This window comes from Rhincodon typus, chromosome 12, assembly GCF_021869965.1.
Source record: "Rhincodon typus isolate 14 chromosome 12, sRhiTyp1.1, whole genome shotgun sequence".
In the NCBI taxonomy this organism is placed as follows: Eukaryota; Metazoa; Chordata; class Chondrichthyes; order Orectolobiformes; family Rhincodontidae; genus Rhincodon; species Rhincodon typus.
Window position 1 is genome coordinate 39,435,561 of NC_063343.1, and position 27,708 is coordinate 39,463,268.

Sequence of the window (27,708 nt, forward strand, 5' to 3'; positions counted from 1 at the left end):
GTGAGGCTCAAGTTGAGCATAGATCGACTGGCCCAAATTGCTTGCTTCTGAACAGTAATTGGTTATGTAATACAAAATGTATTGATTTAGTTTGAAGCATTTTAGTGCATTGAGTGGACTTGAAAGCAAACGAAGTGCAAGTCCTTTCTTATAATCTAGGCTGACACCCTGCAGTAACATTGTGGAAGTGCTGTCTTTTAGATTACATGTTAAACGAAAGCTACCTGTTGTGATTCAGGTAGAGATTCAGAATCGGTGTCATCATTCAAAGAATAGCACGTAATTACCCAAAGTTCTTCTAATAGTTACCCTTCGATCGTTATAAACTGATTATTCATTTCATGGCAATTAATTAGATCTTGCAATGCGCAAATTTACATGTATTTCAGTGTGAGCTGCTGCATCTCACACTGTGAGATAGCTGTGACATTTGGTGAAATACCGTTTAAGTGGAAATTCCTTTCTGTCCTAATGTTGTGTCAGTGCACTAAAGATCTGAATGTCCTAGTGCATGAATTGAAGAAAATTAATCTGCAGGTATAGCTAGTAATCAGTGACGCTAACAATGTTATATTTTATTGCAAGGGCAATTGCAAGAGTAGTGAGGATATGCTTCAGTTATATAGGATATTGACGATACCATATCTGGAGTACTCTGTGCAGAACTGATCCTTAGGGAAGGATGTTAATGCATTAGAAGCAGTTCAGAGAAGGTTTACTAGACCAATACCTGGAATGAGCAGATTGTTTTATGAGGAAAGGCTAGACAGGCTGGGTCTGTATCCTCTGGGGTTTAGAAGAGTCAGAGGTGACTTAATAGAAGCATATAAGATCCTGAGCGGACTTGACTGGGTGCTTGTGGAAAAGGATATTTTCTCTTGTGGGAGTGTGTAAAACTTGGGGTCATAGTTTAAAAATAAGGAGTCACCCATTTTATTCCGAAGAGGATTTTTTTCTCTGTGGGTTGAGAGTCTTTGGGATTCCCTTCCACAAAAAGCAGTGGATAAGAGAATTTTTAAATATTTTTTGAGGCAGAAATGGTTAGGTTCTTGATTACCAAGGAGATGAAAGATCATCGGGTGTATTCAGGAATGTGGAGTTGAGGTCAAAATCAGATCAGCCACAATCTTATTGAATTATGAAGTAGGCTCAAAGGGCCAAGTGGCCTGTTCTTGTTCCTTGTTTGAATATGTGTATAATACTATTATGAAGCAGAAGATGTTAGAAAAACTCAGCAAAAGAGAGAGAAGTTATTTACATTTCAAGTCCAGTATGACTCGTCTTCCTATTGAAACATGAGCTGAGTTTCTCCAGTGCTCTCTGTTTTTATTTAGATTTATAGCATCTGCAATACTTTGCTTTCATTTGAGAGTATAATATTATTAATTTATCTCAAGTTACTGCAATCATTTGCAGACCTGACGATATTAATTATCTTCAGTTTACATTTCTGTCAGAACAAGCTTCATAAATTTTTGGGAATGTACGCTGAATAGGTACATAAATGGTCTGTCATCCTGTTGCAAAGAGGCAATCTACACTAAGTATCCTTAACATGTGCTATGTAGTATTAAATTGTCTGCAAAATTGAACAGCTTATTTTGCCTAGGTGAAAGAGTTTTTGCTCCTTGTATTTGTTGGACTTTTCATTGCTGAACTTTGTGATAGAAGCTCCTTAGCATTAGATTACATTAAAGAAATGGAATATACAACATCCTGTGTTCATTGATTTGGTCTGTCTGGTTTTTGTGTTTCTTTTCAGAGACCTCAGATATTTAAGACATTGACATCGATGGCCATCGGAAAATATAATCTTCAGATTATAGGCAGTTCTTTTCAGGACAAATCTGGAAAACAATGAAAACTGTTCTCTTAATGTTTTAAGTTAACATCTATTGCTCTGAAAATAACCATATACAAAACAAGTAAAGAGGGCAGAGCAGACAAAAACAGCTATGATGTACAGGAAACTGAGACACAAATGCCATCCATCACGTTGTGTGGCACTAGCATCCAAGCTAAATGGGATAGCTTCAGAACAAATCTAGCAGCTGCAAAATGGGCACCATGAGGTGTTGTGAGCCCTTGGTAATAACAGAATTATATTCAACCGCTAGCCGAATGCTCATGGCTTGGTACATCCATTAATCTACCATTGCCATCAAGCTAGGGGATCACCCCTAGTTCAGTGTGGAGTGCGGGAAAGCATGCTAAAACAGCACCAGGCATACCTAAAAATGACATGTCAACCTGGTGAAGCTTCAGAACTGAACCGCATGCACACCAAATAGAAGAAGCTGCTTTCAATCTAACAACCAACCATTCAGATCGAAGCTCTGTAGTCCTGCCACATCCAGACATATATGGCAGCGAATAACTAAGCAACCACCAGGATGAGGAAAAACTCTGCTAACATCCTAATCCTCAGTAATGGAGTCATCCAGCACTTCATTGTAAAAGGCAACACTGAAGCATTTTCAACCATCTTCAGAAAGTGCTGGGTGGATGATCCTGATCCTGATCCTGATCCTGATCCTGTTCCTGTTCCTGTTCCTGTGATACACTTACGCAGAAATAACCTACTCTCGAAAGCCAAATTTGGGATTTGCAGGAGCCATTTATCTCCTAACCTCATTATAACCTTGGTGCAAATGTAGTTAAAAAGAGAGCTGAACCGTTATGAAATGGGAATGATTTCCTTCAGCACCAAGGCAGCATTTAACCAAGGGTGGAAGCGAGGAGCCTGGCAAAATTAAAGTGAATGGGAATTGGAGAAAACTCTACTGTTTGGAGTTATACCAGATACAAAGGAAGATAATTGTGGTTGTTGGAGATCAATCAATTCAGTCCACAGACATTGCTGCAGGAGTTCCTCAGTCCTAATCTCCTCCATCTTCATCTGTTTGATTAATGATCTTCCCTCCATCATTAGGTCAGAAATGGGAATGTTCATTGATAATTGTACACTATATAGTAATAATTTGCAGCTCCGTGGATACTGAAGCAAGACGTGTTCATCAGAGCAAGACTTGCACAGCACACAATTTGGTTTAATAAAGCAGCAAATAACGCTTATGCCATATAAGTGCTTCTAATAAGAGAAAATCTTATTAATCTCTCCTTGACATTCAGTGCCATTAACAGTGCTAAATCCCTGATTATCTACTCCTGGGATTACCTTTGATCAGAAACATAACGGAACCAGCTACATAAATACTATGACTGCATGTATAGCTCAAAAGCAAGGAGTTCTGCAATGAATTATTCATTGGTCCCCTCAGCCTGTTTACCATTTACAAGAGGAAAATTAGGAGTGTGATGGAATACTCTCCGCTTGCTTGGCTCAGAGCAGCTCCAGCAACTCTGAAGATCAGTACTAGCTAGGACAAAGCAACCTGTTTGATAGCCACCCTGTCTATCATTTTAAATGTTTACTTGCCCTACCACCAAAGCACATTTGATGCAGTGTGTACTACCTACAAGATGCACTGCAGCCACTTGACAAGCTTTTCTCGGCAGCACCTCACAAACAGTGATGTCTGCCTCCAAGAAGTGCAAAGATAGAGGGTCCATGGGAGCACCAAATTCCCTTCTGAACCACATGCTATCCTAACTTGAGAGACTCCATGAGGGCGGTTTCACAATCATTGAGTGCGAAACTGGCACAGAATAATTTGCAATAGACAAGCAATCCATTCTGTAAGATAATTACCCCAGGCAGTGAAAGTGAAAATTATTCCTATAGCTTTACACAGGTGAGTTGCAGCATAAATGATGCTGGACTGCTACTGCCCTGGCAGAACCCAGTTAAACTGTTTCAGTGCCAAAATATTTTGGATATCAATCAAGAACTTAAAAAAAAAGTGAGACGTGTTCACTTATGAGTGTTTTAAATCATGTTTGATCACATAAAGAGGAAAATAGCTGTGACAGTCATGAGACTTAGAAGGGAAAAAAGAACAAAGAACTGCGGATGCTGGAAATCAGAAACAAGAACAGGAATTTCTGAGAAACCTCAGCAGGTCTGGTAACATCTGTGTTCTGAAGAAGGATCACAACCTGAAATGTTAACTCTGCTTTCAGTCCACAGATACTGCCAGACCTGCTAGGTTCTCCCAGAATTTTTTTGTTTTTGTTTATGAGACTTAGATGTATTTATTCTGTTTAACTTGTTACAAGCAGACAAAACAAAAGTTACGGTCTTAAAAATTTAGTGGACAAGTTAGAATTCCTCCATGTTTAAAGAACAAAATATTGCATCCGGCCCTGGAGACACTATTTGATGGCCAGTTGCTCAGGTGCCTCCCACAGAGCAAAAGATTGGTGCAGCACTGTTACATTCGATCCATTGCACCTGTCTTGTGACATCTTTTATGTCCTGTAATTTCTTCAGCGTGTGTTGAACTTTGGCAGGCAGTGTAGATTGTGGAAGCAGGACAAAATATGCTATTACTATCTATATAAGATCATTGTGATGTGTTTATATATTTGCTAAGCAAATGGTTTTAAGTCAGTATTAATTTCTCTGTTATGGGCAAGATGAATATAGTTTCAATGGTGAAGATCCACAGGATAGGTTAAGTATCCTGCTGCACCTTTTTTGTCCAGGCACAATCTTTGGAATTTAAAATGAGTAATTGCACAGGAGAATTTTTTTTTACTGTTCATGTGGACAAAATATTCACATTCAATATTACAATTTACTGAAATGACAGAACTTCTTAATCAGGGTATTAGATAATATAGTTTCTATACTTATAATGCTTAAGCATGTTACAAGAAATTGAGTGCTGCTCCATGAAATTACATTTTGTTGCATTTTAATTTTTCTAGGTTGCTTCCTACCTATTTTTGCATTGTCACTTGCAATCAATGAGCTTCTTGTCATTCTTTTGTAGTGCAGCATTGTTCAGTGAGTTCATTACCGCAAATTCATTACAAGTTAACTTGCAATCGATTACTAGGAATTTCTATGTCCCATGTATATTATCATCCAGTATAAATTGCTAGCTAGTAAATACATGTTGAATTTACATCCTATTATAATAAATGAGCTGAAGTTTGAATAAATTGGTCTATTTTCAGATTTTTGTAATCTTTTAAAAAAAAATGTAATGAACACATTTTTTGTACCCATGGCAAAAATTATCCATATTTTGTAGACCACTTTCTACAATGTATTCATAGCAAACTCAACCACTGTATAATGAAAGCCTGTTCATTAGCAGATGAATCCTGGGGGAGTGTTGTCCCCACCACTTGAATGACAATACTGTGCAAACCTGTATCAGCTGATGAAGAAAAGAAACTTTCAAATTCCATTAGTCTGGTCTGAAATCAACCCTGGATTCTAAAAGCTAAATGACAGTGCTCGTATCCCATTATTGCTAGATATTAAAGTTTGTGAACACAGCCGGGGTAGATGGAGTTAAGGTGCAGATCAGCCATGAATGAAGAGACTGGATTAGAGGCCAAATGGCCTTCATCCTGTATGTGTTGTGTTCATGTATGATATTTCTACAAAAGTGATATGAATCAGCCTGACACTTTTTGCGATCATGTTTAAGTCAGTCTGAAATGTTATTGCCTTGAAAAAAATTAGCAAAAATAAGAATTGAGTTTGTGCACTTTTTAAAAACTGGCATAGCAAGAACTGCAGATGCGGGAGTCAGAGACAACACAGTGTAGAGTTGGAGGAACACAACAGGCCAGGCAGCATCAGAGGAGCAGGAAAGTTGACGTTTCAAGTCAGGGCCCTTCTTCAGAAGGACCCTGCTTTTGAAAATTGAGCTGCTTTTTGCTCAGCACATTTTTCAGTTTGTAATGAGAATTTTTTCAAAAACTTTGTTTCGCCTTTGTAGCTGACATGTTTTAATTTTAGAACTTTTAATATCTAATATTCTGGGTATGGAGGGTTCTGTATTGGGACTGTGGCTACAAGTTGTTGTTCAAGAGGGGAGGATGGGAAAGATTGGCAAAAGTGGGTAAGTCAGTATGGAAAGGGATTGCAATGGGCAGAGATGTGAATAAATTCAGAAATTGAAATTAGAGCTTAATTGGTTGAAAAGATCTTTGAGAGGGGAGAGTGAGAAAAAGATGAGTAAATCACAATGTCAAATTTCCACTTGGATCAACAAATATGAGAACGACATTGATGATATGTGAGCAGGTACATAAAGGGTTGGGGTCGGTTAGCTGAGTTTGCTGGTGGAGAATGATGGCAACAGCAAGGGTTCAATTCCTAAACCAGTTGAGGTTACTATGAAGGACTCATTTTCTCAACCTCTCCCCTCACTTGAGGTATGATGACCCTCAGGTTAAACCACCATCTGTTTGTCTCTAATGATAGAGCAGCCTTATGGTCTGATAGGAATATGGTGACTTTACCTTTTATGTGGAGGATGTTCCAACTACATCTGACTATTTCCTTAGCCTGCATCAACATTAGCCATGGACTTAATAGGTAACAAAAAGGAGCACTGACTGATCGTTGTTTTCATCTTTTGTACCACTTTTGTAATTGCATCACCATCTTCCACCACCACTTTCTGCATTGTAACAAATGTTCTTTCTTACAATTCATTTCATATAGAAAAATGTCCCAAAGCACTTCTAAAAGGTGTAATCAAACAGATATGTGCAAAGCTAAAGAAGAATATATTAGGATTGACGTGACCTTGGTTTAGGAAAGGTGTGAAAGAAGGAGGGTGGAGAGAATTCCTGAATTATGAACAGAAAAAGCCAAAAGAGACCCCTACCAAAGATGAGTTGATGGGAAAGGGGGATGTACAATGTTGGAACTTAAATTTAGAAATTTTGTAACTGTGTTTGAGCGTTGCAGAACTAGTATCCAATGAGAAAAGTAGTGATGGATGAAGGAGATGAATGAATAGCATACGAGCAGCATACTTTTGGATGAACCAATGCTTGCAAAGCACTAAAGACTCAAATTTGATAAAAAACAGCATTAAAACAGTCAAGTCTGGAGAAGACAAAGGCCTAGATTAATTGTTTGAGTGGTAGATGGCTCAAAGTAGGTTGTGTTGTGGTGATAAAATTTGACAGTCTTTACAAATAAGAAGTTATGGATTGAGAATTCCACTTGGGATCAAATAAAATTTGAATTTGTGAGCTGCATGGATCAGCACAAATGACTAGGCTGTAAAAATAGAATTGTTTGAGAGGATGTAGAATTTGTGGGTGCATAAGATGATTACTTTGATCTTTTCAATGTTTAATTGGAGGGATTTGAAGTTAATCCAAATTGGATGGTAGTCTGACTAGACAGAGGTAGTGGCAGGATCAAAACAATTGATGGAGAAAGGGAGCTGGTTGTTATCAATGTACGTATCTGAAGATTTGGGACAGTTTCCATGTCCTTGAGGTTTTGCATTTAGATGAGGATAAAATCATAGTTGTTTTCCTTGGGGAAGCTCCAGAGGTAACTGGTAGGATAGAAGAGATCATTGCTGAAAATGCTTGGCTGCAATTGAATTGTTAAGAGTGGAATCAAATGGGAACAATCCCATTGAGCTGTTCAGATGATAAGTGGAAAAGAGTTGTTTGGTCAACCATGTCAAATATTGCAGGAGGGATAATGTACAATGGACGCAGATTCATTTCATTAGGAATGTAATTATACTTAAACCAGACTGACCAAGTCTGTGTGGCACAGTAACACTGGAGGCAGTGCATTTTTGAGCCTGGGATATATCTAATCTAGATCTCATTTTTTAATGGTTGCCTCATCGGACAAGGCAGCCTATAATCCATTATTTGATACATGATTCATGCTGGTGACAATGAAGTATTGGTTGCCATTTAGTTAGTATATTTAAAAGTCAAACTGAGAACTGTAAATTTATTTTGTTTTTTTTTGCCATTTAAGTTATTGTGGTTTACTAACTCAACAAGAACAGTGTTTGATCACACAGGTAGCTGCTGCATTGTGACACTGTTTCAAGAAGGATAGTTGACAATAGCTGCATAGAGTTGGAGGTTTATGCTGATGTCTGGTCTGTCACTAAATAATCAGAAACATATTTCTAACTATGAGGGCGTTGTTTGTAAAGCTAATGAATATTATGCAAAGTAATGGATAGATGAGTGCAACTACAGAGCTTGATGCAGACTTGACCTTATTCTGACTTCTCTATTCTTTATTCTGAAACCAGCAAAGCTCTGATAGGAATATTTGGTACAGCAAAGAACGTTGATGTCTTGCAGCTTTCAAATTCACCGTTTTACATTCAGAATACATTTATTCATCAACTTACTTTAACAAAGTCTTTTGCGTTCACGCAAATATCAGTAGGAGCCAGCTGGAATGGACATTGGGTGCATGACACTTGGTGGGGGGAATAACAACAAGACCACAGAGAAAAGGTAGAAGGCAGTGTACAAATTACAATAGCTGGAGATTGCACAATGTAACTAAAGTATAGACTCTTACTTTTCTCACTTACACTGTTTTCATTTTCTGTCTGCCAGGTGTTGTATACATGAATGGCCGTGTTTATGCAGTGGGCGGATTCAATGGATCGCTGAGAGTCCGGACTGTGGATGTCTATGATGCAGTCAAAGACAACTGGACATCCATTGCCAGTATGCAAGAGAGACGAAGTACTCTTGGAGCAGCAGTGTTAAATGATTTACTCTATGCGGTTGGTGGATTTGATGGGAGTACAGGTACAGTGGGTTGTCCACGAATTTTTTTTACCCTTTCTCCATCTGAGTTCTTCTTCATTTTACAATTCTATTCACCGCTTTCAGAAAATAAACGATTTAATTCTCATTTGTAATAATAGAGGGTTGTAACTTTCTGAATCATCACTTTCATGAGAGTTTAGAAGAATGATGGGGATAATCTCATAGAAACCTACAAAATTCTAGTGGTACCAGACAGGGTAAATGCAGAAAGGAGATCCCAATGACCATGGAGTCCAGAACCAGGGGTCACAGTCTAAGAGTAGGCCACATAAGACTGAGATGAGGAGAAATTTCTTCACCCAGAGAGTGGCGAGCCTGTGGAATTCTCTATCATAGAAAGCCTTTGAGGCTAAAACATTGCATGTTTTCAAGAGGAGTTTCATATTGCTGTTAGGGCTAAAGGGATCAAAGGTTCTGGGGAGAAAGTGGGAACAAGGTGTTGAGTTGGATGATCAGTCATGAATGTAATGAATGGTGGAGCAAGCTCAAAGTGCCGAATAACCTATTCCTTCCATTTTTCCTGTTTATATCAATTATATGTCACTCTTGTGTTATCACAAAGTGAGGGAAGCTGCTTAGCTTGTTTTGGTACATGCACATTAAACGTTAAAGTTGCCTCATGTCATCCAATTATTTTGCATAAATGGACCAATGAGTGGCAAACAGAGTTTAGATAAATGTGAGGTGCTGCATTTTTGTAGGGCAAATCGGGGCAGGACTTATACACTTAATGGTTAGGTCCTGGGGAGTGTTGCCGAACAAAGAGACCTTGGAGTACAGGCTCATACTTCCTTGAAAGTGGAATTGCACGTAAACAGGTTGGTGAAGAAGACATTTGGTATGCTTGCTTTTATTGGTCAGTGCAGGGAGTATAGGAGTTGGGAGGCTGTACAGGACGGTGGTTAGGCCACTTTTGGATTTCTGCTCTCCCTGCTATTGGAAGGATGTTGTGAAACTTGAAAGGGTTCAGAAAAGATTTATGAGGATGTTGTCAGAATTGGAGGGTCTGAGCTATAGGGAGAGGCTAAATTGATTGGGGCTATTTCCTCTGGACCGTTGGAGTCTGGGAGATGATCTTATAAAAGTTTATAAAATCATGAGGGGCATGGATAGGGTAAATAGTCAAGGTCTTTTCCCCAGGGTCGGGGAGCCCAAAACTAGAGAACATATGTTTAAGGTGAGAGGGGAAAGATTTAAAAGGGATCTAAGAGGCAACTTGTTCACGCAGAGGGTGGTGCATGTATGGAATGAACTGCCAGAAGGAGTGGTGGAGGCTGATACAATTACAACATTTAAAAGACATCTAGATGAGTATATGAATAGGAAGGGTTTAGAAGAATATGGGCCAAATTCTGGCAAATGGGACCAGATTAATTTAGGATATCTGGTTGGCATAGATGAATTAGACTGAAGGATCTGTTTCCATGCTGTACAATTCTATGACTCTATTTCTTAATCCAGTTTATTTTGTATATTTTTGTTGTTACTGATTGTAGCAAATATATTAAAATTAATGAGGTTACTGATCATTTGTCTCAATTTCTTTTCTGATTACAGCAGTCATGCCTTGGAACCAACAAAAACATACGTATAATTAAAAAGATGTTTAAGCATAATTTTTCCAAACTGACCCTGTACAATTAGCGCTGTCACTTAGTTTTCACAATTCATTCAATCTTCTGAGGCTTGCATTTCTCTAAGGGAATATTCTTAATCCTGATGTATTTTATCCTTGACCTGTATCTTCATTTAATAACAAATAAATCTTTGATTTAATGCTTGTATTACTTTTAGTTCTGAAAATGAAATGATTATACCATTTTCTTCCCCTGTTAAGTAGGATTATCATCAGTGGAGGCTTATAATTACAAAATCAATGAATGGTTTTTCGTGGCACCCATGAACACAAGAAGAAGTAGTGTTGGTGTTGGAGTTGTGGAAGGTAAGAGGAAAAGATGACAGATATTTTATAGCCCAAGGTGTTTCCTGAGAGATTGCTATTCCAAATATTATCCAGTAAAGAAAGAAATGAATTGAATAAAAGAAATGTACTTGATCTTGGAGTCCTTTGCCTGCATTGTTTAATAGTTCGAATAAAATAAAAATTAATTAATTTTTCACCTTAGCTCTGACCCAAAATTGTTAAAATTCAATCCTGATTATGTAAATTTAGGTACTTTTATAGAGACTCCTTAGTGGAAAATAAACTTTTAATTAAATGAAACAATCTGATCAGACATCATTTATTGTTTCCTAAAGCAAATGGTCAATTTAAAGATTATTCTTTTACAATTTTTTTTTAAGTGGGACAGTCCTCCTGAAGGCTGTAAGTCATTGTGTGACCATTTACCTTGTCACTGGTCTATTGCATGCTAAATGTGTGTTTATCTTGATGAAGATGTCTCTGATATCATATGGCATGATAACACAAAAAATTCAAACCCACACAGCAGAGAGAAATGCACACTGTGTACTGCACCCACAGCATGTTCTGATGAAGAGAACAATATAAATGTGAATTTCACAAAGGTGATTTCAAACCACACATGCATCCAGAGACTCTTCTTGATTGTGTAATTTTGTTTTTGATCTTCCCTTTTAAGAAAGCATCTTGCATCTCCCACATTTCAGGATCCACAGTTAATTTGTTCTTCTTAAATATTCTTGCTTCTGGCTGGAGAATAGAGACTATTGAAAGCAATTTCTTCTAAATTAAGGGCATTTTGTTTAAATATTAGATTTTTGCAAAGCATGGTTGGAACGTTTTATATACTATATGTTTTCTTACTTTCCAAATGTTCATTGCATTGATTAATGATATAACATGTAATAACTAATCATATCAAATTAGGCTTGCCAGAGTTAGAAATTCATGAATTATATTAGTTGCAAATTGTTCACACAAAGAATATCAGGATTTACAATTCCAGTCTACTCAAGTTAAATAATAGATCAGATTTCTAGTCTTCAAGAAGGAGGTATCCAGCCAAATCATTTAAACTGAATAATTACCTTTATTCTAAACATAACTGGTGAGACAGTCCTGGCGAAAACTTCCATTGTGGAATTCTTTCACTCCAGCTGTTCTGTTCTGTGTCCCAGATATTTGAAAACAGAAGCATTTTAATGATGCTTCTACACAGAACAGTAATTGCCACATGGGAGTAAACAACATAGGTAGGGAAGGAAAACGTTGAATTGTATTCAGGATTTTGCATAAAATTCAATGCAATCTTATGTCAATTCTTATCAAGTAAAGAACTGTGGATTCTGGAAATCTGAAATAAAATTGAAAAATGCTGGAAATACAAATCAGGACTGGTGGTATCTTTGGAGACAGAAATAAGTATGAATTCTTCAGATTTATGCCTTTCGTCACTTCTGATGTTTAGAATCGCTCACTTGCTTGTGCTGTTTCGCTCTCTCTGTCTCTCCCTCACATCTTATCTTATTTCCTGTTCTCTCCTTGATTGAACAACTAGTATTGAGCAAGAAACAAAACAGTGTTTAACAATTTTGAAATGCATGTGTTGATTGTTAATACACCCTCTATCTCCTCAGGCAGGTTGTACGCAGTAGGTGGCTATGATGGAGCGTCACGCCAATGTCTTAGCACTGTTGAAGCATATAATCCAGTCAGCAATGAATGGACATACGTTTCAGATATGAGTACACGTCGTAGTGGTGCAGGTTTGATTTTTACTTTTTTTTTTGGTGTGATGTATAGTAATTTAGACCCTTCTGCATGTCTTTTGAAATCAAACATCATTTCAAAATAATCTAGCCTGAAAAATCAGCATGGGTGTATAAAAGGCAAATTATGTTTAACAAATCTGCTAGAGTTTTTTGAGGATGTAACTAGTAGAATAGATGAGGGAGAACCGGTGGATATAGTTTATTTGGACACTACTGTTGTACAGGGCCTTGGTAAGACCATGTCTGGAGTATTAAATGCAGTTTTGGTCTCCCTACCTAAGGACAGATATACTTGCCATTGAGGGAGTGCTGCAGAGGTTCACTAGGCTGATGGCAAAGATGGCCGGACTGTCGTACGGGGAGAGATTGGTTTCATCGGACCTGTATTCATGTGAATTTAGAAGGATGAGAGGGACCTGATTGAAACGTATAAAATTGTAGCAACTCTGGACAGACTAAATGCAGGGAGGGTGTTTTACTAGGTTGGACAGTCTAGTAGCACTGTAGTGAAATCATCAAGTAACATCCTTTGTGACTGTGAACTTGGAAAACAGTTCCTCCTCTACTTGGTCTGTCAGCAGCTTTTAAAATGGTTGACCACATGATCATCCGCCACTGTATTCAGCTGGGTGAAACTGCATACAGCTGGATCTGTTCTTATGTATTCAGTTGTAGTCAGATAACCATCTGAAGTGGCTTCTCTTCTTGCTCCTGTACTGCCACATCTAGAGGTACCTATGGATACTCCCTTGACCACCACCCCTTTAGTTCCTGATTTCTATGTAGCCAATTGATGACCTCATTCAAAACACATCAGGTTCATGTACACTGATGACGCCTCCACTACCTCACCACAACCTTTCTTGGTTCTTCAAATTGTCTCTAAATTGTCATGCTGCTTATCTGTTATCCCGTACTGAATGAGGAGAAATTTCCTCAAATTAAATATTAGGGAGATCAAGTTAAAGCTGGCATTTTTAGGCCATGCCACAAATTCCATTCCTTAGCCAGTGTTCCTTTGACATCTGTGATAGGGAAGGTGTTAGGTGCTATTATTAAAGATGTTATAGTATTGAGTCATAGAGTCATACAGCACGGAACCAGACCCTTCGGTGCAACCAGTTCATGCCGATCATAAACCCAAATTAAACTGGTCTTACCTGTCAGCGCTTGACCCATATCCCTTCAAACTTTTCTTATTCATGTGCTTATCTAAATGTCTTTTAAATATTGTAATTGTACCCGCATCCACCACTTCCTCAGAAGTCCATTCCACACGTAAACCACTCTGTGTAAAAAGAAAAAGTGCCCTTCATGTCTTTTTTAAATCTTTCTCCTCTCACCTTAAAAAATGCCCCCTAGTCTTGAAATCTCCCACCCTAATGAAAAGATACCTGCCATTCACCTTTTCTATACCCCTTGTGATTTTACAGACCTCTATAAGGTCACCCCTCAACGTCCTACGCTCCAAGGAAAAATATTCCAGCCTATCCAGCCTGTCCCTATAGCTCAAACCCTCCACTTCTGACAACATTCTGGTAAATCTCTTCTGAACCCTCTCTACCTTAATAATATCTTTCCTATTACAGGGAGACTAGAACAGCACACCGTACTCCAGAAGAGGCCTCACTAACGTCCTATAACCTCTACATAACTTCCCAACTCAAAGGTCTGAGCAAAGAAGGAAAGTGTGCTAAATACCTTCTTAATCATCCTATCTATATGTGATGCAAACTTCAAAGAATTATGTACCTGGACCCCTAGGTCTCTCTGTTTTCCAACACTGCCCAAGGCCTTTAGAAAAGGTCAAGATAATCAGGGAGGATCAATATGGTTTTGTGAAAATGAAATCATGTTTAGCTAGTTTATTTGAGTTCTTTGACGAAATAACACATGCTGTGGATAAAGAGGGAACTGGTGGATGTACTGTACTTAGATTTACAGAAGGCATTTGATAAGGTGCCATATCAAACAGCATTGCAGAAAATAAAAGCTTATAGTGTGGTGGGGGGGGGGGGTGGCGGTGGCGGTGGGGGAAGGTGGTAACATTTTAGCAGGGTTAGAAGTTTGGCAAACCAACAGAAGGTGGGAAGTAAGCATAAATGGATCATTTTCTGGTTGGCAAGATGTAATGAGACCTCAGAAATGAACCTCCTCAACTTTTCACATGAGTGATTTGGATGAAGGGACTTGAAAGTATGGTTGCTCAGTTTATTGATGATGCACACATATGTAAGAAAATTAGTTGTGATTTCATTTGATTTGATTTGAATTGATTTATTAGTCACCTGTACCGAGGTACGGTGAAAGTGTTGTCTTGCATGCTTTACAGGCAGATCGTACTATACAGGTGCATCGCAGTAACAGAGCAGAGTACAGGATACAGTGTTACAATTGCCAAGAAGGTGCAGAGAGATCAACATTAACATTTAAGAGGTCCATTCAAAAGCGTGTTAACAGCAGGAAGAGGACATAAGGAAGCTATAAAGAGATGTATGTAGCTTAATTGAGTGGACAAACATCTATAATGTGTGAAAATGAAAAAAAAAGTCCATTTCGGCCAGGAGAATAAAAATAATATTATCGAAGTGATGAGAGAATGAGGAGCTCTGAGATGCAGAGAGATCTAGATACTCTAGTGTGTGACTTACCAATTAGTGTGCAGGTGCAGCAAGTAACTAACAAGTGTAATAGAATGTTATGGTTCCTTGTGAGGGGAATTGAATGCAAAAGTAGTTAAGATATGTTTGCTATGCAGGGCATTGCTGAAATCACATCTCGAATATTGTGTGCAATTTTCATCTCCTTCATTAGGGAAGGATGTAAATGTCAGTTCGGAGAATGTTTTACTAATTTTTTTTTAGACCATAAGACATCAGCTGAATGGCCTATTTCTACTCCTATCAAGTCTGCGCCACCAGTCAATGAGATCATGGCTGATCTGATAACTCTGAGCTCTACTTTTGTGGGACATTATAAAAGCTTCCTGAAAATCTGAATATACAATTTCCCCCTTATCTATTTTGTGACCTACTTCCTCAAAAAAAAGTTTTATCAGACATGATTTCCCTTTTATTATTCCATGTTGACTCTGGCTAATCTTACTGTTATTTTCTAAATGTTCCATTATCACATCTATTATTACAAATTCTAACATTTTCCCTTCTTTTGTCATTGGTGGGATGTGGGTGTTGCTGGCTGGGCTAGCATTTATTGATCATCTGTAGTTGCCCTTGTGAAGGTAGTGGTGAGTTGCCTTCTTGAACTGCTGCAGCCCATGTGCTGTAGGTTGACAAACAATGCTGTTAAGGAGGGAATTTCAATTGAATACACTGTAAACTACCACTGATGTTAGGCTAAGGTGAGACCTATGAACTCCTAACAGTTCAATAGGTGCATAAAATATATGGTCTGATACTGGGTTATAACGAACTTTACCCAAATTAAACTGTTCATCACTGTTGAGTTAGCTGGTCTTGATCGTATACGTTACAATTAGCTTCTGTTTTTAGGAATACTGACCAAATTCCCTCACTGGATCTTGAGCAACTTGTGTTGTGATATATATGTGTGAACATTCGCGAGGATAAGACTGAACCTGACTGTTAGCACCACCACCCTCTCCCAAGCACCCCACGCCTAGTCCCAACCCCCAACACTAAATAAAAGCCTACTGTGATTTTGTTTACTAAGCTCACATAGGGGAAGGGAGAGCTACTTGTTTCTATGGAAATGCAGTCCAGCAGGAGTTACTACCTATAGTAGAGGAGTAAAGGAAGGATAATTGGAGAGATAAAAAGATACTCCTCAACCTGAAGAGCAACATAGAACCCTCATCATGTCAACAGAAAGGAAACATTGCTTGTTAACCTTTCAGTTAAGTCATTTCCTTGTATTGGCTAATGGTCCACTAAACAGAATGCATTGGTATGATTTGTATTACAAAAGAAAGTGTTTTATTCATTTTCTTATACGTTTATTACAGGGGTGGGGGTTCTGAATGGCCAATTGTATGCAACTGGGGGTCACGATGGACCTTTGGTGAGGAAAAGTGTTGAGGTGTACGACCCATCCACAAACATTTGGAGGCAAGTGGCAGACATGAATATGTGTCGGAGGAATGCAGGTAAGAATCCATTTAAGCATCAGATTTTACCTTCTACCTGAAGGTCGACCAAACTTTAGCCAAATTAAACTTTTTCTGTCTTGTAGGAGTTTGTGTGGTAAATGGATTTTTGTATGTAATTGGAGGAGATGATGGTTCATCAAATTTAGCTTCTGTGGAATTCTACAATTCTATAACTGACAAGTGGACACTATTACCGAGCAATATGAGTACTGGAAGAAGCTACGCAGGTAAAGCTGTTGCAGGTTTGTAGCTAAGGTTGTTCTAACTGGGATGATGTGCACCACTATGACATGCAAACTAAGATGTTGTACTTTATTTTTCAAAAATCCCTTCTCGTCTGACTGTTTTGCATCCATGCATTGTTGGAATTGATGTCATAGAGTCATACAACACCGAAACAGACTCTCCAGTCCATGCCTACCATAATCCCAACCTAAACTAGTCCCATCTGCCTGTGCTTGGCCAACGTTCCTTCGAACATTTCTTATTCATGTACTTATCTAAATGTCTTTTAAATATTGTAACTATACCCACAGCTACCATTTCCTCTAGAGGTTCATTCCACACATGAACCACTCTGTTTAAAAAAAAAAAAAAAATTGCCCCTCATATCTTTTTTTAAATCTTTCTCCTCTCACCCTAAAAATATGCCCCTAGTCTTGAAATCCCCCACCCTACGGAAAAGACACTTGTCATTCACCCTATCTATACACCGCATGATTTTATAAACCTCCATAAGGTCAACTCTCAACCTTCTACATTCCAGTGAAAAAAGTCCCAGCCTATCCAGCCTCTCCTTATGACTCAAACCCTCCATTCCCAGCAGCATCCTGGTAAATTTTTCTGAACCATCGCCAATTTAATAATATCCTTCCTATAAAAGGGCAACCAGAACTCCAGAAGGGGGCTCACTGTCCTGTACAACCTTAACATAACATCCCAATTTCTATATTCAAGGGTCTGAGCAATGAAGGCAAGCATGCTAAATGCCTTAACCACCCTGTCTATATGTGATACAAACTTCAAAGAATTATGTACCGGAACTCATAGGTCTCTTTGTTGTACAACACTACGCAAGACCTTACTTTTAATTGTTTTAGTCTTGCTTTTGTTTATTTTACCAAAATGCAATACCTTGCATTTATCGAAATGCCACTCCAGCCCACTGACCCAATTGATGAAGGTCCCTTTGTAATCTTAAATAACCTTCTTCACTGTCCACTATACCATAAATCTTGGTGTCATCCACAAACCTACTAACTAGGCTTTCTACATTCCCATCTAAATCATTCATATAAATGACAAAATTGAACACAGCACAGATTCTGTGGAATACCGCCTCTAGTCCAAAAAACAACCTGCCACCATCACACTGTCTCCTGCTGTTGAGCCAATTTTGTATCCAATTGTATTTTAGTTTATTCCTTTTCAGATACTGAAGGACGCTTCTGCGGTCCACGTTCCGTTCCTTGTTAGTTTGTATCTATATTTTCATTTCCTTTTAAGCAGTTTCCTGGTCCTCCTCAGTCAGATTGATTGGTGCTGATGGCCAGGGTTACCATTTTCTGGCATTTTTTTTGCCATTTCCTTTGATCAAGTGCAATCTTTAACTTGTATTGTAAACCTCAATAGATTTACCTTTCCCTCTGGGTGTTTGTGCCATTGAGGAATTTATTTGTTGCAGACTGGAAAATTTCTTTGAAAGCTGCTACTGCCTGTCTTTTGTCATACCTTTTTAGTGACTTTTCCCAATCCAGTATAACCAATTTACCCCTCAAATTCATAATGTCCTTTCCTTGAAAACATGATCTTAGTTTTGAAATCAACTATGTCATGTCTTTAAACTTAACGTGAAATTCTATCACATTATTGTCACTATTTCTCAAAGGCCCTGTTAGAGGAATGTTATTAATTAGCCTTTCTCATAACATAATATAAAATTCAAAACCGCCTTATCCTAGGCTGTTTTAATTTTGTCATCCATCAGAAAATTACTTGAGCTTTGAAATCTATGCATTTAGTGTATATAATCCTTTTTAATAATTTATCTTTAAAATAATTTTGTGCAGAGGTAACAAAGTAGTGATATTAGGCAGAATTTTCCAAGCCTCTGAATGATGTACATAATGGTGAGAGCGTTGGGAAAATACAGTAAGAAAGGAAAAATTAGATTCTTGATGATGAGGAAGAAAGTGGGATATTTCTGCACAAGATTTTTCAATGACAAGATCAGAATTTTGCTTCTAAGCAACAAAGGGTCTTTCGCATGTATTAACACCTCATCATTAATAATCTGACCTCTATATGCCTTTTCCCAGGCAGCAGAGAGAAATTAGGCAGTTCTAGTTCCCCACATGAATGTCAGAGCAGTTATCTGTTGGCAATAGTTTACTGGCGTCTCTTTCGGGTATCATCTTGGCCAGCATTCCCCATCTCAGTCTCACTTATAATACTGTTCAGAAATTCAGTACTGCACTTTAGATCTCACCAGCACCTTACGTAGCAATGCTGTTGTCAGGCTGCTTTATGCATAGGCATAGGCTGCCAACTCGTACATCAAAGTAGTTTGCAACTCAGGGCTCTTAACTTGCTTTCCTTACGCCCATTCACTTTGCAATTACTTGGATGTTAACTGCATCTCTGTCTTGCCTTGACTGTTTTGCACATTGCTGCATCACTCAGGACTGACAGGTTCACGTTACTTTGTCTTCCTTGCTTTTTAGTGTAGACAGAACAGGGTTAAAGTGGAGAGCTGAAGAATTAAATAAAAGGGTTTGGAATGTGGAGAAGCTCAAATGTGTTGGGGTAGACAGGGAGTGCAAGGCAGAAAGGAAACATCAAGATTTGGGAGGTCACCTAGATTTACAGGAAGAGCGTGCAATTCACTCTGAAGCACTACATGTGTTGTCTTTTAGTTGTCATCCAAATCCCAAAAGTGCAGTGGAAGTGAAAAATGACTGTCACCCCACCAAATGGGGCAGAAAAAATGTTTTTGTATGAGGAAGTGAGCCCTACTTGAGTGATGTGAAGCCTTTCAAGAGGCAATTACGTTAATCAGGCACTTACACAGTATACTTTAAAGACATTTGTTATTGCAGAGACATTTGTTATCATGGAACGCTGCATGTGAATCTCATGAGGTGACTAATTATGTTGAATAAAAATTCTGGGCACAAGCGATCTTGACCATGTCATTAACCATTGCATTTTAACCCTAGTAATCACTGTGAAGTAAAAGTAATGTCAGGTGAACTATAAAGTTACACCTGTGTTCCACAATTCACAAGGACATTCAAAGATCTCACAGGCTGCACAAAGTCATGGAGCTGCTTTCTTCACACCTTGGACTGTACAATTCTCACACCATTATCTTACATGCAATGCTGCCTTTTTAGGATAATGTGAGGGAGAAGGTGTCATTGTTCTTAATACCCCAATACACTCCTAATTTATGTGTGCAATATATAGCAGAATACGATAATTTATGTAACATGTCCATACAGAAGTATCTCATTGCCTCCTTGTCTGAGGCCTCCGCGTCCTAGTGAATGGATGATGATGATAAAATGTTACATGCATTCTGCAATCCCATTACTGAGAAGTTCCTTGTTTCTAACAATCCCCACATATCCTCATTCGGTCTGTCACTAATGGATCCAGCCTCAGAACCTGTTGCATTCTCTGCAATAGCTGCAATGAGTGGCCATAAAATTGATAAGGAACACATGCGACTGGAAGTTCAGGACCAGCAAAAAGCTTCAGTGAATGTGCAGCAGCCTCCAAATGCAGAGTTTCCAGCAAAAGTATCCCTCATGATGTGAAGAAAGTGCAAGAGGCCCACAGTGTCTTGTCCTTGATGGAAAGTGCTCCACATTTGTGCCATACAAATGCCAGGCTATGACCATCACAAATAAGAGACAATCTAACCACCGCCTCTTGGCATTCAACGGTGTTATCATTACTGAATTCCCCATTATCAACATCCTGGGGGTTATCATTGACCAGAAACTCAACTGGACTCACCACATAAACATGGTGGCTACGAGGACAGGTCAGATGCTGGGAACCCTGCGATGAGTAACTCACCTGACTTCTCAAAGCCTGTCCACCATCTACAAGGCACAAGGCAGGAGTGTGACAGAATACTCCCCACTTGCCTAGATGAGTGCAGCCCCAACAACACTCAAGAAGCTTGACACCATCTAGAACAAAAGAGTCCACTTGATTGGCACTACATCCACAAGCATCCACTCCCTCCACCACTGACAATCAGTAGCAGCAGTGTGTATTATCTACAAGATGCACTGCAGAAACTCACTATAGATCCTCAGACAGCACCTTCCAAACCCATGACCATTTCCACGTAGAAGGACAAGGACAGCAGATATATGGGAACACCATCACCTTCACAAGTTCCCCTCCAAGACACTGACCATCTTGACTTGGACATATATCGTGGTTCCTTCACTGTCGCTGGGTCAAAATCCTGGAATACCCTCCCTAATGGCATTGTGGGTTAACCTACAGCAAGTAGACTGCAGCGATTCAAGAAGGCAGCTCATCACCTTCTCAAGGGAAACCAGGGACGGGCAGTAAATGCTGGTCAGCCAGCGACGTCCACATCCCACAAACGAATTAAAAAAAGATGAGCAATGTTCATTGGCACCACTGAATGAGGATGTCCTGGGGCACCATGACAAAAGATGTTATCTGCTGGAGCGTTCCAGATGTAGGGTGCTAGAGACATTACATATGTAGTGTTGAGAGCACCATATCACAAGGCTAATCCTCGATACAATGCAAAACCAATTTCCACTAGGGCCATACAATGTCTCCTTAGGATGAGGTTCCCATGCCAATATCGGTCTAGATACTTGTTGCAGTACGGTACAGAGAATACCACGTAATCATTTCATGCTGCATTTTGGTCAACTGGTGCAGCCAATGAGGGTAGCCAATAGACCGCAACGATTTGTGAGAGCTGCGAATTGAGGATGTTGATTAGCAGGATATCAGTTTACCCATGCTAAAGTGCAGCAGAGCAGCCACAATAACCCATTCAGGACGTTTTTTTTTAGCAACCTCTTTCAAAACAACTGAATTGGGTGTAATCATCATTCATTACTGCAAATCTGTTGATGCCAAAAAGGCAAGCAGCCCCTGTATAATCTCAACTACAAGTGCAGCTTCTCAGTTTGTTTTTCTTGTTAAGTCAAAGTTAGGGTTGCAAACTTTTGGAAGCCTTCACAACCTCTGATGCTCCTTTATTCAATCGTGCAAAGCTTCAGGCTAGTATAAGCCCTAGAGAAAAAAATAGCTATCCTTCAGACAGTATTCCAACATTGTGTGACGCTAAGGATGGGTACCCCTTCTAGTTTCATTCTTTTAAGCTGCAGCTAAAATTGCACTTGATTAGACAGTTGATGTAAAGTGAACATTTATTAAGTAATGTGATATTCTGTTGACAATGAAAGTCACCGGTGTCACTTATATGCTTTTATAAGATTTTCTTATTACTTCCCCTCCCACGATGTCTAGGTCTGCAGCTGGAGTGGAGGGAGCCTGGCCATTATGGTGGAGCCTGTTGGCCAATGAGATTTGTGTAGACAATCTGGGTGTTTATGGATAGAGGACCCAGATATGTTGAGTGTGTCCTGGCAGATACAGGCTTGCCCTCTTTGGTTTAAACTCCGTGGTTGGTGATCACATGCAGAGGTGATGGAGCAAGGCACTGAAAAGGAGACATCTGAAGGGTCTCTGTGGTTCCTCATTTAATGCAGTACTGGAACCACTTCCCTCTTTGTGAGAAAGGAACAACTGGAGTGAGGCCAAAGTCCTGCCAGTGTCTACAGTGATCAAGTGCTGATCTGCATGCATCTTTAGCAGCCAATGAGTGTTCTACTTGCCCAGTCACTCCGTGGCCACCACCAGACTGTCCACAGAGACAGCGGATACATGCATGCTGGAGCCGGAATCATATTGATAGTATTGGTTGACTCCTCTAACATATGATCCAGCTTCCAGAGTGCTCTTCGACAAACCTACCTGGGCCTCCTGTGTTAGTTAGTGCGTTTTTGTGAACTTATTAATGGCTGTCACTATGGGGTCCTCTCCTGCCTGAGCCGAGTGGCTGCCTGGTCAGGGGCAGTCCTCTTAGTGCACATGACTGAGGGTGTTTCTTCTTTGGCCAACGAATGTGCACTGTCTTTAAAGTAACTACTGTACTCACTGAGGTATCAGAATCTGAGAGGGTAGAGTGTGCGGGTGACAGCCTTGCTACTGCTTCGCTGAGTGTTGTGTGTGTTCTTCCTCAGAGATGGAGGAAGAAGTGTTGACTGGAGGGGCTGATCCCTTAACAGCAGAGGCCTTGTGGATGCTGCTTGTCCCTATGGAAAAGGAGAGAGGAAATGAAATGGGGGTGGAACCTTGGGCATGTTAAGAATGCATTCACACCGGTCATAATGGGAAAGGAGTACAACACTTGATAATGAATTTTACTTGGTTGCTGAGATGTAGATATATTGGCATCACCAGACATGTGATCCTGACCCTCATGGAGTGTGAGCAGATGAACGTTAGGAACCCCACCATTTATCTTTGCCCTCTTTACAGTACTGAGGGCCATTTTCTTCTGGCAGAGACAAGGGCAGATGTGTGCGATGGAAGTGGCTGACAGTGTTGGTGCTGGTGGAGGAAAGTTGATGAGTGGGTAGGAAGCAGAGAGGACAGGAAGGGAAGTAGTTTGATATGATGCGGTTGATGTGTGCCATTGCGGGAGGCTGCATATATTATTTAGAGTAATGAACCTTGGGAGGTGGGTGCAACAGCAACATTCGAGTAAGTTGAGGTAGCAGAGAGAAGATGGTGCTACTTAGCCTTGCAGAGCACAGAACGTCATTATCCTATTTTCTGCTATTGGCATTCCTCCGGGCCATTGACATTGACCTGGTTGGCAATTTTGGTCCTGTCTGGCAGGTTCTGGTGCTGTGGTCTCTGGTCTCTATTGGCAGCCCTGAGGAAAGGGAATGGCCCTCCTATCCCCAGGAGCTCCAGGTGATGTCAATGATGCACATGGCTCGAGTATCAGTTTAGTCAGAGAGGAATCAATTAGAGAAAAAGTAGCTGAGAAAAGTACGAATAGAAATACAAGGAACTTCAATAAAGTTTGAAATGGGAAAGAAAAAAAAGTTGTGTGGTAGGTGCTAAATTGAATTTATATTTTGAATATTGTGATGTAAAACTTATGTGAAATATGCAGAGAGAGCAGAGGCTTACAGAACAAGAAGTGAGGTCAAATGGTGACTGAATCTGAGGGCAACAACAACTCAAGGTAATTTAACTGCAAAGAAAAGTTTTTCCCAAAATAATGGAACCTAAAATAATGCAGCTCTAACACCACAGAGTTAATTGACTGATTTTTATTGTCTGTAGACTAATGTAACCTAATTGCTGCTTTTCACTAGCAAATTGGTGCCTGTTCACCAATCAACAATATTCTAAACAAAACTTTGCATTGGTGACATAGGACAAAAATTAAAATTTGAACAAATTGATCCTCTCATTCCAGCCTCATTTTGAACACATTTCTATTTTACTTTTTTTTTTCCCCGTGAGATTATCTACCTTCAGCTGTGTGCTTTGAGTCAACTGACAGAAGACATGTATTGGTGGGTGGGTTACTGTTTGACTCCTGGTGAGTGAAGTGCACTGTTAACATCAGGTACTCCATCTAGTGGCCTACTAAACCCAAAAAAAAGAGTTGGCTGAGTGAGTCTTGTTGAGGCACTATTTTAATCATAATCGTAGAGAGGTCGCTTAGCACTTGACTGTTAGCTTATTCTGGCAAACATAGAGAGCTATTTATTATCCTAACAATGATGTTCAATTTCAGTTTTGATTATGTTTAAACAGATCATATATGTTATAATTTTACTTTGCACAAAGAAACAAGGGCAATTTTAACTGTTGCTGGGTGGAATCAATGGAAAAGATAATTGGGTGGGGTATGAAATGTGCTGTTGATTAAAGCCAAAATGATCCAAAATATGTTTCAATGAGTAAGAAATATTATTTGAGCCATGTATTGATACTGTAATTGTTCAGAACTGGTTTTAAACTTGTTAACATTGAATGGTTTATTTTCCTCTTAGGTGTTGCGGTTATTGATAAACCACTATGACTCTACACTTGAGCCGCAGTTGGATTGAAGTGAAAACTGATTCACATTTTACTGAAGACTTACCTAGGTTTTATTTTAACTATTTATGATACTTGGATGCATGGTATTCTGTGTGAAGCACAGTTACCCTGTCAAAAAATACCAGCACTGCAATATGTGTTTTTAAAAGAAGAATCAAGCACGAACCAAAGGATATATCAAGATATAAAACATGTTCACAATTAGCACTGCAGGTGATACTAAAACATTGTGCAATAAGCACATGCTATCAGCTTGGTCTTGCCAAGTGATCTGGAATGTCCAGTGTAGACAAGTGTCAGCCTTCGATAGAGACCTACTAACTGGAAAATGTGAATTTTCTACTGTTACATGTGAGTTCTACACATTATCATTGCTGAAAATCAAGCTGCTGCCTTTAAAGCACAACTATTTGGATCAGATGAAGCACTGTATTACCATAATTAACATTTTAAAAGGGAGACGAACCCAACATTCTAACCTTGGAGGAGCATAAAAGATACTTGCCATAATGATTTGTACTGAAATGAATTGCTACTTTTATTTCAAAAAATGTACAACACCTCTTTCCTTCCTCTGACTTAAGATTAGACCCTCAAATTTGAGAACTGAGCTAAAAGAAGGTATAAAATTTGTAAGTTGATCCTTTGGGTGCCAGGAAGTTTAATGCAGCCTTCAGATTTTGTGAGCGTGCTATTGCCAGTACAGAAATTCTTTGGACCCTTTTGTAATGATACCATGCTACATATTTTTCCAAACCAAAATGGACTAGAACTGTTGTGGACATTTCCAGACGTTGTTAAGATTAATGACATTAATTAGGATTAATTGTAATCAGCAGTATTTTTTTTTAAAAAAACCCTTGGCCACTGATGATGTGGAGGTGGTTACAGGCAAGCTAGGATGTCATAGCTGCCCCTCCAGTTGATCTAGAGGAGGTGGATTTAGCTGGTATAATCGTACACTAGGCAAATTGTATCTCTGAGAAAGACAAATTGAAAGTAACTTGAACAAGGATTATAAAAATATTTGCCTTTAACCTCAAATTTCTATTGTCCAGCCTTTCAAAGTTTGTAGCTAATTGTTTGACAATTTTAAATGGATGCTGCCACCTATGGTAATTTCTGATAAAAATGCTAAAACTTTTTTTTTTAAGAAAAGTAAAATGATGATAATATTTTAATACTAAGTGTATTCAAATTAATTTTGGCTACAGATAGTTTGCTTTTATATCTGTTCATACTTGGAGCAGTATAGGTTCAAGGTTTTGAGGTTGTATTGTATTCCTGATGTGAGTAGAGTTTTTTAACCTGTAACACACTATTTAATAAGATTGTAAATTTGTTAAATAGATATTAACTAACGGGTTATAGCCTTATTTGTTTTGGGTTTTTGCTCCTATGTGTGACATCATCTTAAAAACAGATTTTTGTACTATTGGCTTTAGACTTTTTGAATTTCTTTCATTTTCATTTTCTTCTTGACTGTTTCCTTTCTGCACTTAAAACTTTTTAAAAGCTTTGTATTTTTAAGGTTGCTCATTTTTCCTGTCTAATAAATTGCCACATACTCTATTGTTTTCACTGTGTGTGCCTCTGTTTTCCCTTCTATGCTTATTGATTCTTCAGGCTCTTAGCATTGAAATATATTTCAGTTTTATTTTCTATGTGTCTGTATTCAGAGAAGTTCAACTCTTATGGACAAGGTTTGATACTTGGAGATACTTGCGATTTTGCATTTTAATATTTCTTACATCCAATCCATCTTTTCATTTAATTTCTCATATTTAAACATTTTCTTTCCATTATTTAATGTCATGGTTTTTTGTTCCCTCATTTCTTGTGTTTTTCTTTTGAATCCTATTTTGCCTCTTTCCATGTAGCCACCAAACACTACTAGTAATGCTTGTTGGACCTGCTAAGTGTTGATCATGGCTTGCTTAAAAGTGTTACCTAGTGCAGGATGAGGGGGCAATATGGAAAATATAAAATGCAATAGGAAATGAATGAAATGTTAAGCTTGGGGCCCAATGGGCAGACGTGACAGTGGACTTGTAGTCAAATTAATTGTTAATGCAAAAATGTTTATGCCCAGCCTTTCAAATTAATCTGCTAATATGTATATTTGAATTAGAAGAGGTGTAACAATTATGGAAATTTATAGTTTTCTTTGCATACAAATTTTTGATTATGGTTCACTTGCTCATACACATAACTGTAGGTTGGTTTGAATATTTTTGGCAATTTAATGACAAACAAATTTAGTTCAATACAAATCATGTTTTTGTGCCACTGATTATCAGCAAAAGTTATTGAATTCAATAATAATTGCGCTTCTTATGTCAAACATAAGTTACTAAATTAATTTATGGATGTTATTAAGTTCAGTTCTTAAACTATTTCATCCTAAGCAGTGTTACAAAATAACTCTTCATCCATAATAGTGTCATAAAACATAATTAAGTTGTAATTCTGTAACTCTGACATTATTAATATGTAATAGACAACCAAATCAGGTGAAAACGGTCATACTATAGTGACAGAGTATGGTGTCAGGGAATAATGTACCATTGTACTCTGCTGTCATTTGAAACAGTGTTTGAAATCTTTTTGTTTTATGTTGTGATTTATTTTAAATGTTCCTGCCATATCTGTGGAACACTAGACTGTGAAGCACTCCTGACTGTATTTTATTTTTTTCAACTTGTCAATAAAATGGCAGAAATAATTTGAACATTTTATTGTTTGTTTGGCTTGGATGAATGCAACATTTCTTTTGTGTAGCTCTTAACATTTTCTCCCCACCTTAGAGCACCCCGTCCCCAACTGAGGATAAAGACTCAGGAGGCAGGCAAGTGGAAGACTTTTATTCAAGCAGCAATTAGTTAATACAGGAACAGGGCCAAATATCTTCCCTGAATCTGGCCTCGACGTGAGAATTCAATCATTCTACCTCCCCACCTACGCTCACCTTTACC

The 27,708-nt window shown here is 38.7% G+C and overlaps 1 protein-coding gene across 13 annotated transcripts in view; it reads left to right on the plus strand.

Annotated features, from left to right (window-relative positions):
* The window catches only part of LOC109929124 (kelch-like protein 3), a 129,414-nt gene extending 101,950 nt beyond the window's left edge, over window positions 1-27,464 (plus strand). For 11 of the 13 annotated variants that reach the window (XM_020528921.2, XM_048603872.1, XM_048603877.1 and 8 more), the window contains 6 exons: window positions 8,491-8,688; window positions 10,550-10,651; window positions 12,271-12,399; window positions 16,391-16,531; window positions 16,618-16,776; window positions 24,685-27,464. In XM_020528921.2, coding sequence (XP_020384510.2) covers window positions 8,491-8,688; window positions 10,550-10,651; window positions 12,271-12,399; window positions 16,391-16,531; window positions 16,618-16,776; window positions 24,685-24,713 — 758 coding nt within the window. In that variant the 3' untranslated portion in view covers window positions 24,714-27,464. Of the gene's footprint in view, window positions 1-8,490; window positions 8,689-10,549; window positions 10,652-12,270; window positions 12,400-16,098; window positions 16,255-16,390; window positions 16,532-16,617; window positions 16,777-24,684 lie in introns of those variants that run through there. The other 2 variants (XM_048603871.1, XM_048603876.1) reach the window with 2 other exon arrangements.
* Window positions 27,465-27,708: the final 244 nt, after the last annotated feature.